Source organism: Quercus lobata, chromosome 9 (assembly GCF_001633185.2).
Source record: "Quercus lobata isolate SW786 chromosome 9, ValleyOak3.0 Primary Assembly, whole genome shotgun sequence".
In the NCBI taxonomy this organism is placed as follows: Eukaryota; Viridiplantae; Streptophyta; class Magnoliopsida; order Fagales; family Fagaceae; genus Quercus; species Quercus lobata.
The window spans coordinates 27,798,971-27,812,356 of NC_044912.1; the positions used below are offsets into that span (position 1 = coordinate 27,798,971).

Genomic DNA, 13,386 nt, shown 5'->3' on the forward strand with positions numbered 1-13,386 from the left:
GAAGAACACCATTAAGGGTGATGGTGTAGTGGTTATTGAGTATACTCACAAGTGATTTAAGGGGTAGAGGTCTCAAGTTCGAATTCTTTAATAAAAAATGCTAAAGAAAATTAAACCTATCACCCGTGGCCCCTAATGCCCACTAGCTTAGTACCCTCGTGGGGTTTGGATAAAAATTATAGCTCACTGATTTCAAATTAATAGACCCTCAAATGCCCATTAGTGCTCTCATGGGTTTGGATAACAATTATAGCTCACCGGTATCTAATGAAAAGGATACTATAATTGTAACACCTATGTAATAGGCCACTTTAGTGACCCCTCTTACTCTTTTATTCATTAAAAAATAAAAGTAAAAAACACCAATACATTAGAGTTATTTTATGTCTACAAACGGTTATTACATAATTTTTTATAACTATCTTATGTAGTAAATTGTGATTAGTTACGTGTCGCTTTCACATAGATCAATAATTCTTTTTCCATCATTCAATGTGTGCCACATCAAAGATACGACAAAATTATGGTATAAAAAGTTGTGATGCTCTATTTTTTTTCCTGTACAGTAGACACAATTAAGCAATTTGATTTTCCTTGATGGATATATATAGGTATCTATGCTGACATGGAAGGTAAGTAAGCACTTGGAACCATATGTGGGACCCAGGGGTTCAAATATAGCCAGCCAGCAAGGCAGCCTCCATCACCAACACCCAGGTAAGAGTATATCCCTTGTTCTCACAAACATAGTTCCTTCCTTCATGCGCAACGTGCCTCTCTCTCTCTCTCTGTGACAGGCCATAATACAAGTACTAGTACTACATTACTACCACCCAATTCACACAGTAATCCCTCCCAACCCTCTCTGTCTTTCTCTGCCTCTAGATAGTTTTTCTTATCTTCTACCTTCAACAATGTCCTCCTCCTCAAGGTAATTACCAAAAATCTTCTCTCTCTACACATGCAATGTTTATAAGATGTAGACTAATGAGGTTTTTGAATTTCCCACATTCTTTTTCTTTGTTTTTTTGCATAAACAGGTGGGTAGAGCTATCATCAAGAAATTCACACAAAAACAATAACATTAACGCCACCAACAACAATAATAGAAGTAGTATTAGCGATGAAGACAACCCTATTGTCAACTTCAAAGAATGCCATATCTGCAACCAAGTTGGGGTCCCAGTTTTTCACTCCATTCGCTGTGACCCAACAAACAAACCTCACTGGGAATCCTCAGCTGGTTCTTCCTTAATCTCTCTCAAAAACAGCCGATCCTACAGCGACTCACCATGTTTCAGCTCCGATTCAATCGCTCGGACCTGTTGGTGGGGTCCAATCTTGTGTCGTGTCCTGGACCCACGTAGCAAGAACATCAGGAGGTGGAACCGTGGGGTCTTGCTGGCACGTGGCTTGGCCTTGGCCGTTGATCCTCTCTTCTTCAACGTGATGTACATGAGTACTGTAGAGAATGGGCCCCCTTGTTTCTACATGCATGTTGCGTTGGCTATCGTACTCACTGTGGTTCGCACTTGTGTGGACCTGGTTCATCTCTGCCACGTGTGGCTTCAGTTCAGGTTGGCGTACGTGTCTAGCGATTCCATGGTGGTTGGGTGTGGGAAACTCGTGTGGGACGCACGTGCGATTGCCTCTCACAACCTGCGATCTTTTAAAGGCATCTGGTTGGATGCTTTTGTTATTCTCCCGATTCCCCAGGTTATAATTAATTTTTATCTCATATTCCTATTTATCTTTTCAAACAAAAAAAAAAAAAAGAAAAAAAAAAAGATTCTCATTTTAGGGGTGTGTAGCCAACCTGTCGACTCATCAAAATCGATCTGACCCAACTCAATCTGCCAAGTTGGGTCGGTTTTTAGAGCCTAGTGAGTTGGGTTGAGTTACGAAATTTTTTTTATAGCGGGTTGGATTGGGTTTGGGTCATAAAATTCCAAACCCGATCTAACCCATCCATATATTTAATATATATTATATAATTAATAAATTTTTTTAAATAACTAACTCTTCCTTTTATCCTATATAAAAGCCAATATTAATGTATATTAGTTCATATATTAATGTATAACTGAGTTGAAATATTAGTTCATATATTAATGTATATTTTATTTATCAACTTAAGTGACAAGTGTGATATATTTTTTTTTGTTCAATTTAATAATAATAGTAATAAAAAAATTGTCCAACCCATGGGTTCAATCCAACTCAACCCAAGTTGGGTTGGACTTATGTGATAAGTTGGGTTGGGTCAAAAAATCCATTTAACCCGACCCATGCACACCCCAACCCATTTATCTCTTTTTGTTTCATTAAACTTTATATATAATAAAAAAATTAATTTCTTTTTGGAAGGATTTTTTTTTTTTTTTTTTCCATTTAAGATGGGTAATTAATTAAATATTGTTTCACACCCTCTAACATAAATTGTTCACATAATATCCACAAGAATTTTTCATAAAAGTCCTTCAAGCAAGACATATTGGGTTATGCGATTGCGGATCACTCACTTGACACTCCCATTTTGGAAGCATATTTAAAAAAATGTTGACATGATATGAAAATGTGTAAGGTTGTAGAAGAGTACAAATTTTCTATCCAAATTTTTATTTTCCAATTCATCTTTCACTAATTATAATATGCCGTGTGTTTATTTATTTATTTTTTTCATTTTAAGCTTTTGTAATTCATGGCAAGCTCCGTCCTACCTTCTTCTTCTTTATTTATTTATTTATTTTTATTTTTTTATTGCATGTTTTGCAAATATAACTTACCATGTATTTTTATTACTTTCCTTATAAAATAACAAAAATTTGTGCAAGAATGAAAAAGAATACAAATTATCTGTTTCATTTTGCCATATATTCGGTTACCTTTTCTTATAGAATAAGAAAAGTTTAAAATTAAAATAAAATTCAAATAGATGACATATTATAATTAATAGAGTATAAAGTGGAATACAAAAAAGTAGGACATATGATTTGTATTAAAAGAGAAGGCCAAAGCTATACTAAATTGATATTCAAATGAATAAAATCCCTATGCTTCCTATCATTAAAATAATAAAAAATAAAAAATGAAAAGGAAGAGAAGAATGGTGAGGAAATAATTGTTGGGTGCACGTGGACACCAATGTCCAGCCCACACCGAAGTAGTGCTCATTTAATGAGTTTATGTTTGTGTGACTTTCAAGCCACGTGAAATTGAAATCTCCTAGTTCAATTAGAATTATGAAATAGTAGTGCTATTCAAGAATTATAATTAAACTTGAGTTAGAAATCCAAATATTCCTAGGAAAAGATGTGAGGCAGCAGACTTATTATATAAAGTAAGGAGTGGGTGCCTCATAGAAGTGTGCTAAAAAAGAAGAACACAAACAAGAAGAAAAGGGTGTGTCGCATAGTGAAGAAAGAAGAGAAAAGGTGAGAGGAGCAACAAGGATTGCTGCACAAGAAAAAAGAGAGCACCAAGAGGGAGCCACTTAAAGAAAGAAGACAGCCAAGAAAGAGAGTTGTGCGTGGAGAAGAAAATAAATAGAAGAAAGCAAAGTGTTGTTGCCTTTGAGAAAAATAATTAGTGTGTGTGAACGAGCTAAGAAAAATAAGAAATATTTTTCTTTAACCGTGAGACCTACATAAGAATTATTGTAATTGATTTGATAAATAGTGAATTGATTCGGAGTTTGTCCCGTGGTTTTTCCCTTTAAAGAGAAAGGTTTTTCCACGTAAATATTTGTATTCTTGTGTGTGATTGTTATTTTGAATTAATAGTTTTTTTGATAATATTATTCGGAAACCAACAAGTAGTATCAGAGTTAAGGTTAAAGTGGAAGTGATGGCCAGAGAAGAAGGCAAGGCTTCAGGAATTGAGAAGTTTGATGGAATAGACTTCGGGTATTGGAGGATGCAGATTGAAGATTATATCTATGAGAAGAAATTACATCTAACACTTTTGGGGACAAAACCTGAAACTATGAAGGATGAAGACTGGAACCTTCTTGATAGATAGGTATTGGGAGTTATTCGATTAACTCTGTCAAGATCAGTTGCGCACAATTTTGTGAAAGAAAAGACCGCGGTGGATTTGATGAAGGCTTTGTTTAGCATGTATGAAAAGTCATCAGCTAACAACAAGGTGTATCTAATGAAGAAGTTATTTAATTTGAAGAAGGCAGAAGGCATTCTTGTAGCGCAACATCTGAATGGGTTCAATACAATCACAAACCAATTATCCATGGTGAAAATTGAATTTGATGATGAGGTTCGTGCATTGATTCTTTTGGTTTCTTTACCAAACAGTTGGGAAGCCATGAGAATGGTAGTGAGTAATTCTGTAAGGAAAAGCAAACTCAAATATGATGATATTCGAGATTTGATTTTAAGTGAAGAGGTTCGTAAGAGAGATACGAATATAGACAATGCACAAGATCAAGCTTTTGTTACGGAGAACAAGAGTAGAGGTAGAAGCAGAGGACCTAATGATCGAAAATTCAATGGTAGGTCACAATCAAGAGATAGATCTTAGTTCAAGGAAACTACAGAATGCTTCCATTGTGGGAAAAATGGTCACTTAAGAAGAGATTGTTGGCATTGGAATAAGGAGCAAAATAAAGGAAAATATGAAAAGAATGATGGTGAGAAAAATACAATGGCTGTTGTGATTGCAGAGGATGTTGTGGTACTCTCCATTGAAGAGCAAAAGTGTGAGCATGTGGCTAATAATGATGTTGAGTGGGTTGTTGATTCTGCAGCCCCCTACCATATTATCCCTACGAAGGGGTTGTTTACCACATACACAGCAGGAGACTTTGGTACAATGAAGATGTGTAATTTTAGTTACTCAAAATTATGGGAATTGGTGATGTGTGCATTGAAACCAATGTTAGTAGCATTGTGATGTAGAAGGATGTGCGGCATGTTCCAGATTTAAGGATGAATGTGTTTTCTACATTGACTATGAATCAAGCTAGTTATTGTAACTACCTTAGTAATGGAAGATGGAAACTTACTAAGGGGCCATTGGTTGTTGCAATAGGACATGCATGTTGCGGTATGTACAAGACTCATGTGAAGATCTGTAAGAAGAAGTTCAATGAGATTAAAGATTTTGAGAAGACTCCAAAGATGAGTGTTGGGATTAATGGTGTTGAAACTAAGAGGGTGAAATTCTCATTGCCTAATAGTGCTTCAGAAGAGGAAGTGGTAGGTGACGAAGGATATGAAGATGCTAAGGCTACATGGGATGATGATGAAGTGAAAGATCCTAGAGGTCTTGAGGAGAGGGAGCAATATCCTCCACTAGAGATTGTTGAACCTCATGAGAAGAGGACTACTGGAGAACATTGAATTGTTAGCTTCAAGAATAATTGGGCTTCTGATGAGGGGGAGCAAAGGGATTGGATTAAAGAAATCCAAGATGAGATTAATTCTTTGAGAATGAAAGGTATTGACATTGATGAGTTGTTCTCAGTGTTGGTGAAAATAATGAAGAAGACCAAGCTTGAAGTCGACTTGATCGACATGGAATTGAATTGAAGAAATAGAATGAAGATCTCCTCCCATTGGTGGGCTGGAGGGGGAGATTCTTAGGTGCACGTGGACACCAATGTCCAGCCCACACCGAAGTAGTGCTCATTTAATGAGCTTATGTTCGTGTGACTTTCAAGCCACATGAAGTTGAACTCTTCTAGTCCAATTAGAATTATGAAATAGTAGTGCTCTTCAAGAATTATAATTAAAGTTGAGTTAGGAATCCAAATATTCCTAGGAAAAGATGTGAGGCAGTAGACTTATTATATAAAGTAAGGAGCGGGTGCCGCATAGAAGTGTGCTAAAAAAGAAGAACACAAACAAGAAAAAAAAAAGGGTGTGTCGCATGGTGAAGAAAGAAGAGAAAAGGTGAGAGGAGCAATAAGGATTGCTGCACAAGAAAAAAGAGAGCAGCTAAAAGGAGGCTGCTTAAAGAAAGAAGACAGCCAAGAAAGAGAGCTGTGCATGGAGAAGAAAATTAAAAGGAGAGAGCAAAGTGCCGCCTCCTTTGAGAAAGATAATTAATCTGTGTGAGAGTAAAGAAAAATAAGAGAGATTTTTTCTTTAGCCGTGAGACATATACAATAATTATTGTAATTGATTTCATAAATAGTGAATTGATTCAGAGTTTGTTCCGTAGTTTTTCCCTTCAAAGAGAAAGGTTTTTTCACGTAAATATTTGTGTTCTTGTTTGTGATTGCTATTTTGAATTAATAGTTTTTGTGATAATATTATTCGGGACCCAACAATAATTAGTTATACACTTAACTTTCGGAGTATTTTCTGTCATCTGTGAAGTAGCCATTAACTTTGCAAGAATTTCCTTGTGAAAAAGCATTGCACCATGCCATATTTCTTGTGCTTTCAAGAAAATTTGTCAGTGATAAAAATAGGCTGCTTGAATAACTTCAAGCCCCTAAAAATATTATAAATGTTATTATATAAATTTTATAAATTGACGTGTCAAATAATTAAAAAAAATAATTTACATATTTATTTATTATATGAGTTAAATATTGAAAATAAGTGCTATTCTGTATAAATATTAGTAATTTAACTCATATTTCTTCTTTGCAGGTGGTAATATGGTTGGTTGTACCAAAATTGCTCAAAGAAAATCGGATTAATCTGATAATGACCATACTTCTAGTAACCTACTTTGTTCAATTCTTCGCCAACCTCTACCATAGCATTTACTTGTTGAAAAAATTGCAAAAGGTCACTGGTTATATCTTTGGCAGTGTTTGGTGGCGTTTCAACCTTAATCTCCTTGCATACTTGATTGCTGCTCATGTAGGCCTACCTTTATCCCCCAATATTGTAACTTAAAATTTATGCATTATTAATTATTTGACTCCAAATTTTTATAGAAATAAAGATAGGTTCGGTTAATGGGTGCATTTAGAAAATTTGTTAATAAACTATTTTAGGAAAGTTAAACTGAATTTTTTATCTACAGGTAGTCGGTGGATGCTGGTTTGCCCTTTCTACAAAACGTTTAGTGTCATGCCTCCATCAACAGTGTGACATGAGTACCAAGTGTAATCTGTCTTTAGTTTGCTCAGAGGCAAGATGTAATAACCAGCATATTCAGTTAGCATCTGGAAAAAACTTAATGGGAAATCAATGTGGTGCTAACATAACAGCAATAAGGTCATTTTGCTTGGATGAAGACGGGCCATATAATTATGGTATCTATTTGCAGGCACTTCCAGTCTTATCGAGCAATTCCCTGGCTGTTAAGATCCTTTATCCTGTATTCTGGGGCCTTTTGTGCCTTAGGTAATCAGCTAAAGTACTAAAATTATAATATTCTTAGATGGAAAGTTAAAATCCTGAGTAATATAAAATCAATTCATGAATCTCTCTATTTAGACAAGCTTAACAATTAATTTAAGCATTTGAGTTTGATTGACACCTTTTGTAAGTGAAAGGATATTCATTTTTAATCAAATGGGGTGCAAAAGGTTGGTGGGAATTTCACAATTAATGTGTGAAAATAATGCCAAAAGGAAATCTCAAATTAATGCTACTCCATGAATCTTTGAATTGTAGTTGTGTAATGATTAACTAAATCTTTACACCTAATTTTTTTTTTTTTTTTTTGGTAATTATATCTATTATTTTATATCATTGATTATTTTACAGCTCTTTTGGTAATGTACTCGCGCCTACAAGCAATGTGTTGGAAGTGATTTTTAGCATATGCATCACACTTGGGGGATTGGCGCTCTTCACTACCTTAGTTGCCAATATCCAGGTGACCCATACGTCTCACTATTCTCTTGTTTCTCATATGATGGCTCCTAAATATTGTAAAAATGTTGAGCCTGCAGTATTGATCCTATTGGATATTAGAAATAGGCTAACGATAAGGAGTTCCCAATTTAATAAAGGTATTTTTGCACACGCTCATGGCAACTAAGAAAAATGTGCTACTCAAACATCGAGACATGGTGTGGTGGATGAAACGAAGACAGCTGCCGCTTCATTTGAGACGGAGAGTTCACCGATTTGAATGTCAAAGATGGGCAGCCATGGAAGGGCAGGATGAGATGCAGTTGATCAAAGATTTGCCTGATGGCCTCCGTAGGGACATTAAACGTTATCTTTGCATAGATCTTGTCAAGAAGGTAACAAGAACCATCTGCCAAAACTTCATAAACATTGTGCATTATTAATTGAACATGTGAATCGATCTTTGGATAAATTGCTTGTAAATTAGGATCAAATTAAGGCTAATAAATTCAATGAGTATCTATTAGAGTTCATTCCTCCACATGGTTTTGTATTCAATATTAGTAATTATTTTGAAAATTAACTTATGTTAATTATTGTATTTTCTATTTCTTAGGTTCCTCTATTCCAAATTTTAGATGATCTTATTCTTGACAACATTTGTGATCTAGTCACGCCTTATATCTACGGCAAGGGTGAAAAGGTGAGAAACTATGCAATTACGTACACCATTACCATAGACTTTTTAGAAGTTGTTAAACTTTTTGATATTCCTATGAAGCAGATTATCAGAGAAGGAGACCCTGTGCAAAGGATGGTGTTTGTTGTTCATGGTCGTGTAAGACGTAGTCAAGCCCTTAACAGAGGATTCATTGGCACTAGTATGCTTCAACCTGGTAGCTTTTTCGGTGATGAGCTCCTATCATGGTGCCTCCGCCGCCCATTTATAGATCGCCTTCCATCCTCATCCGCAACATTTGTTTGTGCAGAATCCATAGAAGCATATTGTCTTGATGCAGACCAACTCCGGTATATTACTGATCATTTTCGATACCAATTTGCCAGTGATAGACTTATGCGGACAATGAGATATTACTCATCCAATTGGCGAACAAGGGCAGCAGTGACTATACAAATTGCTTGGCGTTGCAACAAGACGAGAACCAAGGGTACTGTGAGTCTTCTGATGCACAATAGAGGTACTGATAGCCTGCTCAGACATTATGCTGTATACTTCATGTCACTCAAGCCTCAAGATCACCTTGAATAAGGCAATTGTGAGCAACGTTTGGTTGTTCTTACCAATTATTTGACAAACTCATTTTCTCTCAATTTCTTTTTTTTGGAATCACATGGATTGTACAGCAATAAGCGATCTGGAATGTACAGACTTTCTTTCTCCAAATGATTAGAAATTTGTGTACCTAAAAAAGGGAAAGGAATTTTTTGTCAACTTAATTTAATTATGTGGAGTTACAAAAAGGAGTTTGGATCCTTTTGTTATATGGGTGGCAAACAATGGTGAAGTGGTAACTAATAAACTCATTAGTGCGCAGATGAGTATCCATCTTATATTTAATGGCAAACAATAGAGATGACAATAAGGTAACATAGATTTGTAACCAGAGTCCATTATATCATCTTCGTGCGTTTTTGCCACAAAAATTCCTACAAACTAGACAATCAATGTTGGATTATTGGAATATGTGAGACATGAAAGAGATGATTGATTTTGGTTGGCCTAGGGTTCTCTTATAGGTTAAGGTTGGCCGAGGGTTCTCTTATGGGCACTTAACCCATGATTCATGAAACAACATTTAGAAGTACTTTTGGCATTCATGTCCCTTGTATGCACGATCATTATTTTCTTTTTCTTTTTTTCCTTTTTTTTTTTGCCGATAACTGGGGGAGGGGAGATTTGAATCTTGATATCTCTTTTGGATTTATCAAAATGTGCCAATTAATTGAATTACTAAGCTTTTGGTGATCATTATTCTTTCATTCCTTACACATTTAGTGAATGTTAGAAATTGGGAATAAGTGAACTAGCTAGTAACCTTAACCAAGATTAATTACTTACTAGTAAAAAAATCATTAAATCTAACTCTAGGGATGGACTAGGAATTTTTGTTTGGGGGCTAAAATATTTTAGTATTATAGTATTAGTATACCAATTAAGATAAACTTGATGCAAGATATATTAAGACCTGCCTATATACATACATGTGGATATATATATATATATATATATATATATATAATCATGAATATTAAAATTTTAATATTGGAGTAAATTATAACTCATAAATATATACTACATACCAATTCATAAACTTCAAGCGGGTACCATGACCATCTAGGGACTATGCCTCGTGAACTAGAGGTCATTAGTTTAAATCTTCCATTTTCTTACGTTTCGTTAGAGATGGGAAGTGTAATGAAATGAAAAGGATTAAGAGGAAACTTTTTAAGAATATCAAATCCATTCTATTGTCAAAGAATTTAGTAGGAAGCTAGGAATGAAATAGGGAGTGTTCATTATATTTCATTTCATCTTATGAATCCTTCTTAAAATTACGAGGAACATTCATTGTTTTACTGAAATAGAGGTAGGAAATATTGATATGTAAATAATGGGAGGCTAGGAAATATTTTGTATATATTTATTTTAATGATAGAGGAGCAAAAGACCAGTACGCAAAGTATTGATATGTTTTTATCTTTTTTTTTTTTTTTATTATTATATTCATTTTTGTTTTGCATTACATGAATAGCTTATATGGAAGCCTTGGGGCAGTTACTAAACTGCTTTTTTATTTTATTTTTTTATTTTTAATTTCATAGTTGGGAAACAGAGATCTGAATCCTGAATATCTTTTGTTGAAAATATAAAAGTATTAGTTAAATTACAAAACCACCTTGCTGAAATTACAACTACAAGAAACGAGGGCTATAGCCGCGTTTTCTATAGTCGTGTTTTTTTAAACCGTGGCTACAGGTCTGAGCCTATAGTTGCGTTTTTCCACCCACGACTATAAGCTAAGACCTATAGTTGCATTTTTACAAATTGCGGCTATAGACTCGCTTTGGGTTGCATTTAAAACGCGGTTATAGCTTGGATCTATAGCTGCGTTTTTTAAATGCGGCTGTAAGCTTAGTCCTATAGGTGCATTTTTTACAATGTGGCTATAGGCTCAGACTTGTAGCTACGTTTTTTTGAAATGCGGCTATAGACCATCTTTGGGCTGCATTTAGAAATGCGGCTAAAGCCCGCTACATTGGTTTTGTCAATAGCCGTGTTTTTAAAAACGCAGCTATAGGTTTTTTTTTTTGTTTTTGTTTTTTTCATTTTTTTTCTTGCTAAATCTGTAATTCCTGCCCAAATAATTTATGCTATGTTCCCAACCAATAATTATTTGCAAGCACTCAACAAAAAATATACATAAACAGTTCCCAACCAATTGCCAGCAAACAGATAATTTCATTACCAAAAACTAAACAAGTTCCCAACAAAAAATTGCCAAAAGTAAGAGATTAAATTACTTCTCTAGAACAAGTTCTAGACCACCATCCTGTACAAACATGCCAAGAGGGTCGACTTCTACACCACCATCCTATACAAACATGGCAAAAGGGTCAACTTCTACAACACCATTCTGTACAAACATGCCAAACTTTAGGATCACCCCTTCTTTATTTATCAAAAATAAAGTAAAATAAAACTTAACAAAATTTAAAGAAGGAAGGAAACTTTGCAATTAGCAGCAGTCATGTGTTACTCAGTGTTAGTCTTACTAAGCGTAAGCCCCCACAATTTTAAATCACTAGAAGCAAAAGATGCCATAAATTTTTTAATCACCCATTTAGCCTATTGTATCACCTTTTGTTTTAATGTTATACAATTTGGAATTTACACATGATAATAATTACTGCGAAAAGGAGAAGGAAAAGAATGCACAACATTCAAAAAAATATGGGATTGGTAGAAACAAATTGTAAGCCATCTAGAAGTCCTCCATTGCCTATTCTTTGTGTTGTAATTCCTAAAAGTAGAGGAGTGGGGGGTAGATGAACCACATAACACAAATACAAATCATCAAAACACCACATAACCCTCAATCCCAATAGTTCCCTCACCACCATGAATGATTTTTTTTCCTCTTCAAAACCTATGTGCCAAGGACTAAAGCAACAAACCAAAGAGTGAATTGAAGGAAGCCAAGGCAGTCCTTAGGCCCCAAAGCCCCCTTATTAGAACTTTTCAATTTGTTATGATAGATAAACAAAAATTTTACTTTGACCATTAGAAAATTATTCTTCATATGTCCTATTGAGCAAACTGAATATCTTTGCTTTGGTTCCCGCATCTAAAGTTTCCTAGACCCGTCGCTGTGGACAACACTTTTGACATTAAACTTTTAATATTGTTTGCCAAAATGCTAGATCTAACAAATAGAAAATTTAAATTCAAAAGAACTAGAGGGGCATACAAATCAAATGTAACAGAGGCCCTTAAAATACAAGAATAAACTTTAGCTGTGAATCATGGGTTTCTTGGATTGTATGGCAGTTGGGTTTTCGATAAAATTTGGACTAGGGTGGCAAGTGAAACTAAGTTGGGTCTGTCAAAGACGGTTGAACAAGATCGAATTTTGCTCTCTTACCAAAGTTGATGTAGCACAAAATTTTCTAAAGAATTTTGCAGGAAAGAGGAAACTCCCCATGTCCACAGGTAGTATACTAGGGATGCTCCAAAATTCAATGAAAGTTTCATAAATTTAGAAATTCCTCCAAGAACATGAATGCTAAATTCCTTCAAAAGTACATTGCTTTCTTTCTTTCCAAAGGGTCTGCATGACATATAGTGGAATGGCTCCCTATAGATCAGCAAGATGTTTACCTTAAAGGCCTCTCCAACATGCCAGCAAATCCACTACCCTCTGTAGACTTATCCCAATGGAGTCCACAAAAAAATAAAAAAATAAAAAAATAAATTTATTAAAAAAAACCATAAATTTTGCGCATAATCACAGTGAATTAGGAACCTCTAGCAGTTGTCAATGTGAAAAGAGCTACTTTAGTAGGAAACTTATTCTTCCAAATGCTTTTCCGTAGAAAGTATAGTGGGTTTCCAGTAGTAAGAACCTAATAATAAGACTTCAAAAATACCAATCCTAACAGGGGATACAACACATCCAGTCTTCCCCATCCCTTGTAATTTTGGTGGAGTACAAAAGGCCGAGAAATTATTGTGAACTCCCCATATGCCAATCATGGACAAACCTGGTGAACAAGATGTCCTAATGAATAACTTCACCATTCCAAATCATAGTCCACCACAAAAAACATATTTATTTTGGGCTATACAATAGTGTTGAAGAAGCCTCCTTAAATCTAACCTCCCAACACAATAGATCAAGCCAAAAACAAACATGGAAGCCACTTCCCACCTATCACTTGACAAAACATTAGAGAACCTCCCACATGTTTCTCAAGAGACACACCATAGGGCTCCTTAAGCACTCCTAAAACCAGACTGCCCAGTTCATTTCCACACTTTATAATTACTACGGTTCTCCATAATGTATATGTTTCCATGGCATAAGGC

General features: G+C 35.0%; 1 protein-coding gene across 4 annotated transcripts; it reads left to right on the top strand.

Annotated features, from left to right (window-relative positions):
• Positions 1-856: 856 nt before the first annotated feature.
• Positions 857-9,207, top strand: LOC115959461 (cyclic nucleotide-gated ion channel 2-like). 4 transcript variants are annotated; one of them, XM_031077868.1, is made up of 8 exons: positions 857-931; positions 1,041-1,716; positions 6,618-6,833; positions 7,000-7,322; positions 7,689-7,800; positions 7,937-8,173; positions 8,395-8,481; positions 8,563-9,207. In XM_031077868.1, exons 1-8 carry the CDS (start codon positions 915-917, stop codon positions 9,046-9,048), a joined length of 2,154 nt encoding a protein of 717 aa, XP_030933728.1. In that variant the 5' UTR covers positions 857-914; the 3' UTR covers positions 9,049-9,207. The 4 variants fall into 4 exon arrangements, with proteins under 4 accessions (XP_030933728.1, XP_030933730.1, XP_030933727.1 ...); XM_031077870.1 differs by lacking the exon at positions 857-931 and having other exon boundaries at positions 960-1,716; positions 8,563-8,659; positions 8,768-9,207; XM_031077867.1 differs by lacking the exon at positions 857-931 and having other exon boundaries at positions 960-1,716.
• The last annotated feature ends 4,179 nt before the right edge of the window (positions 9,208-13,386 follow it).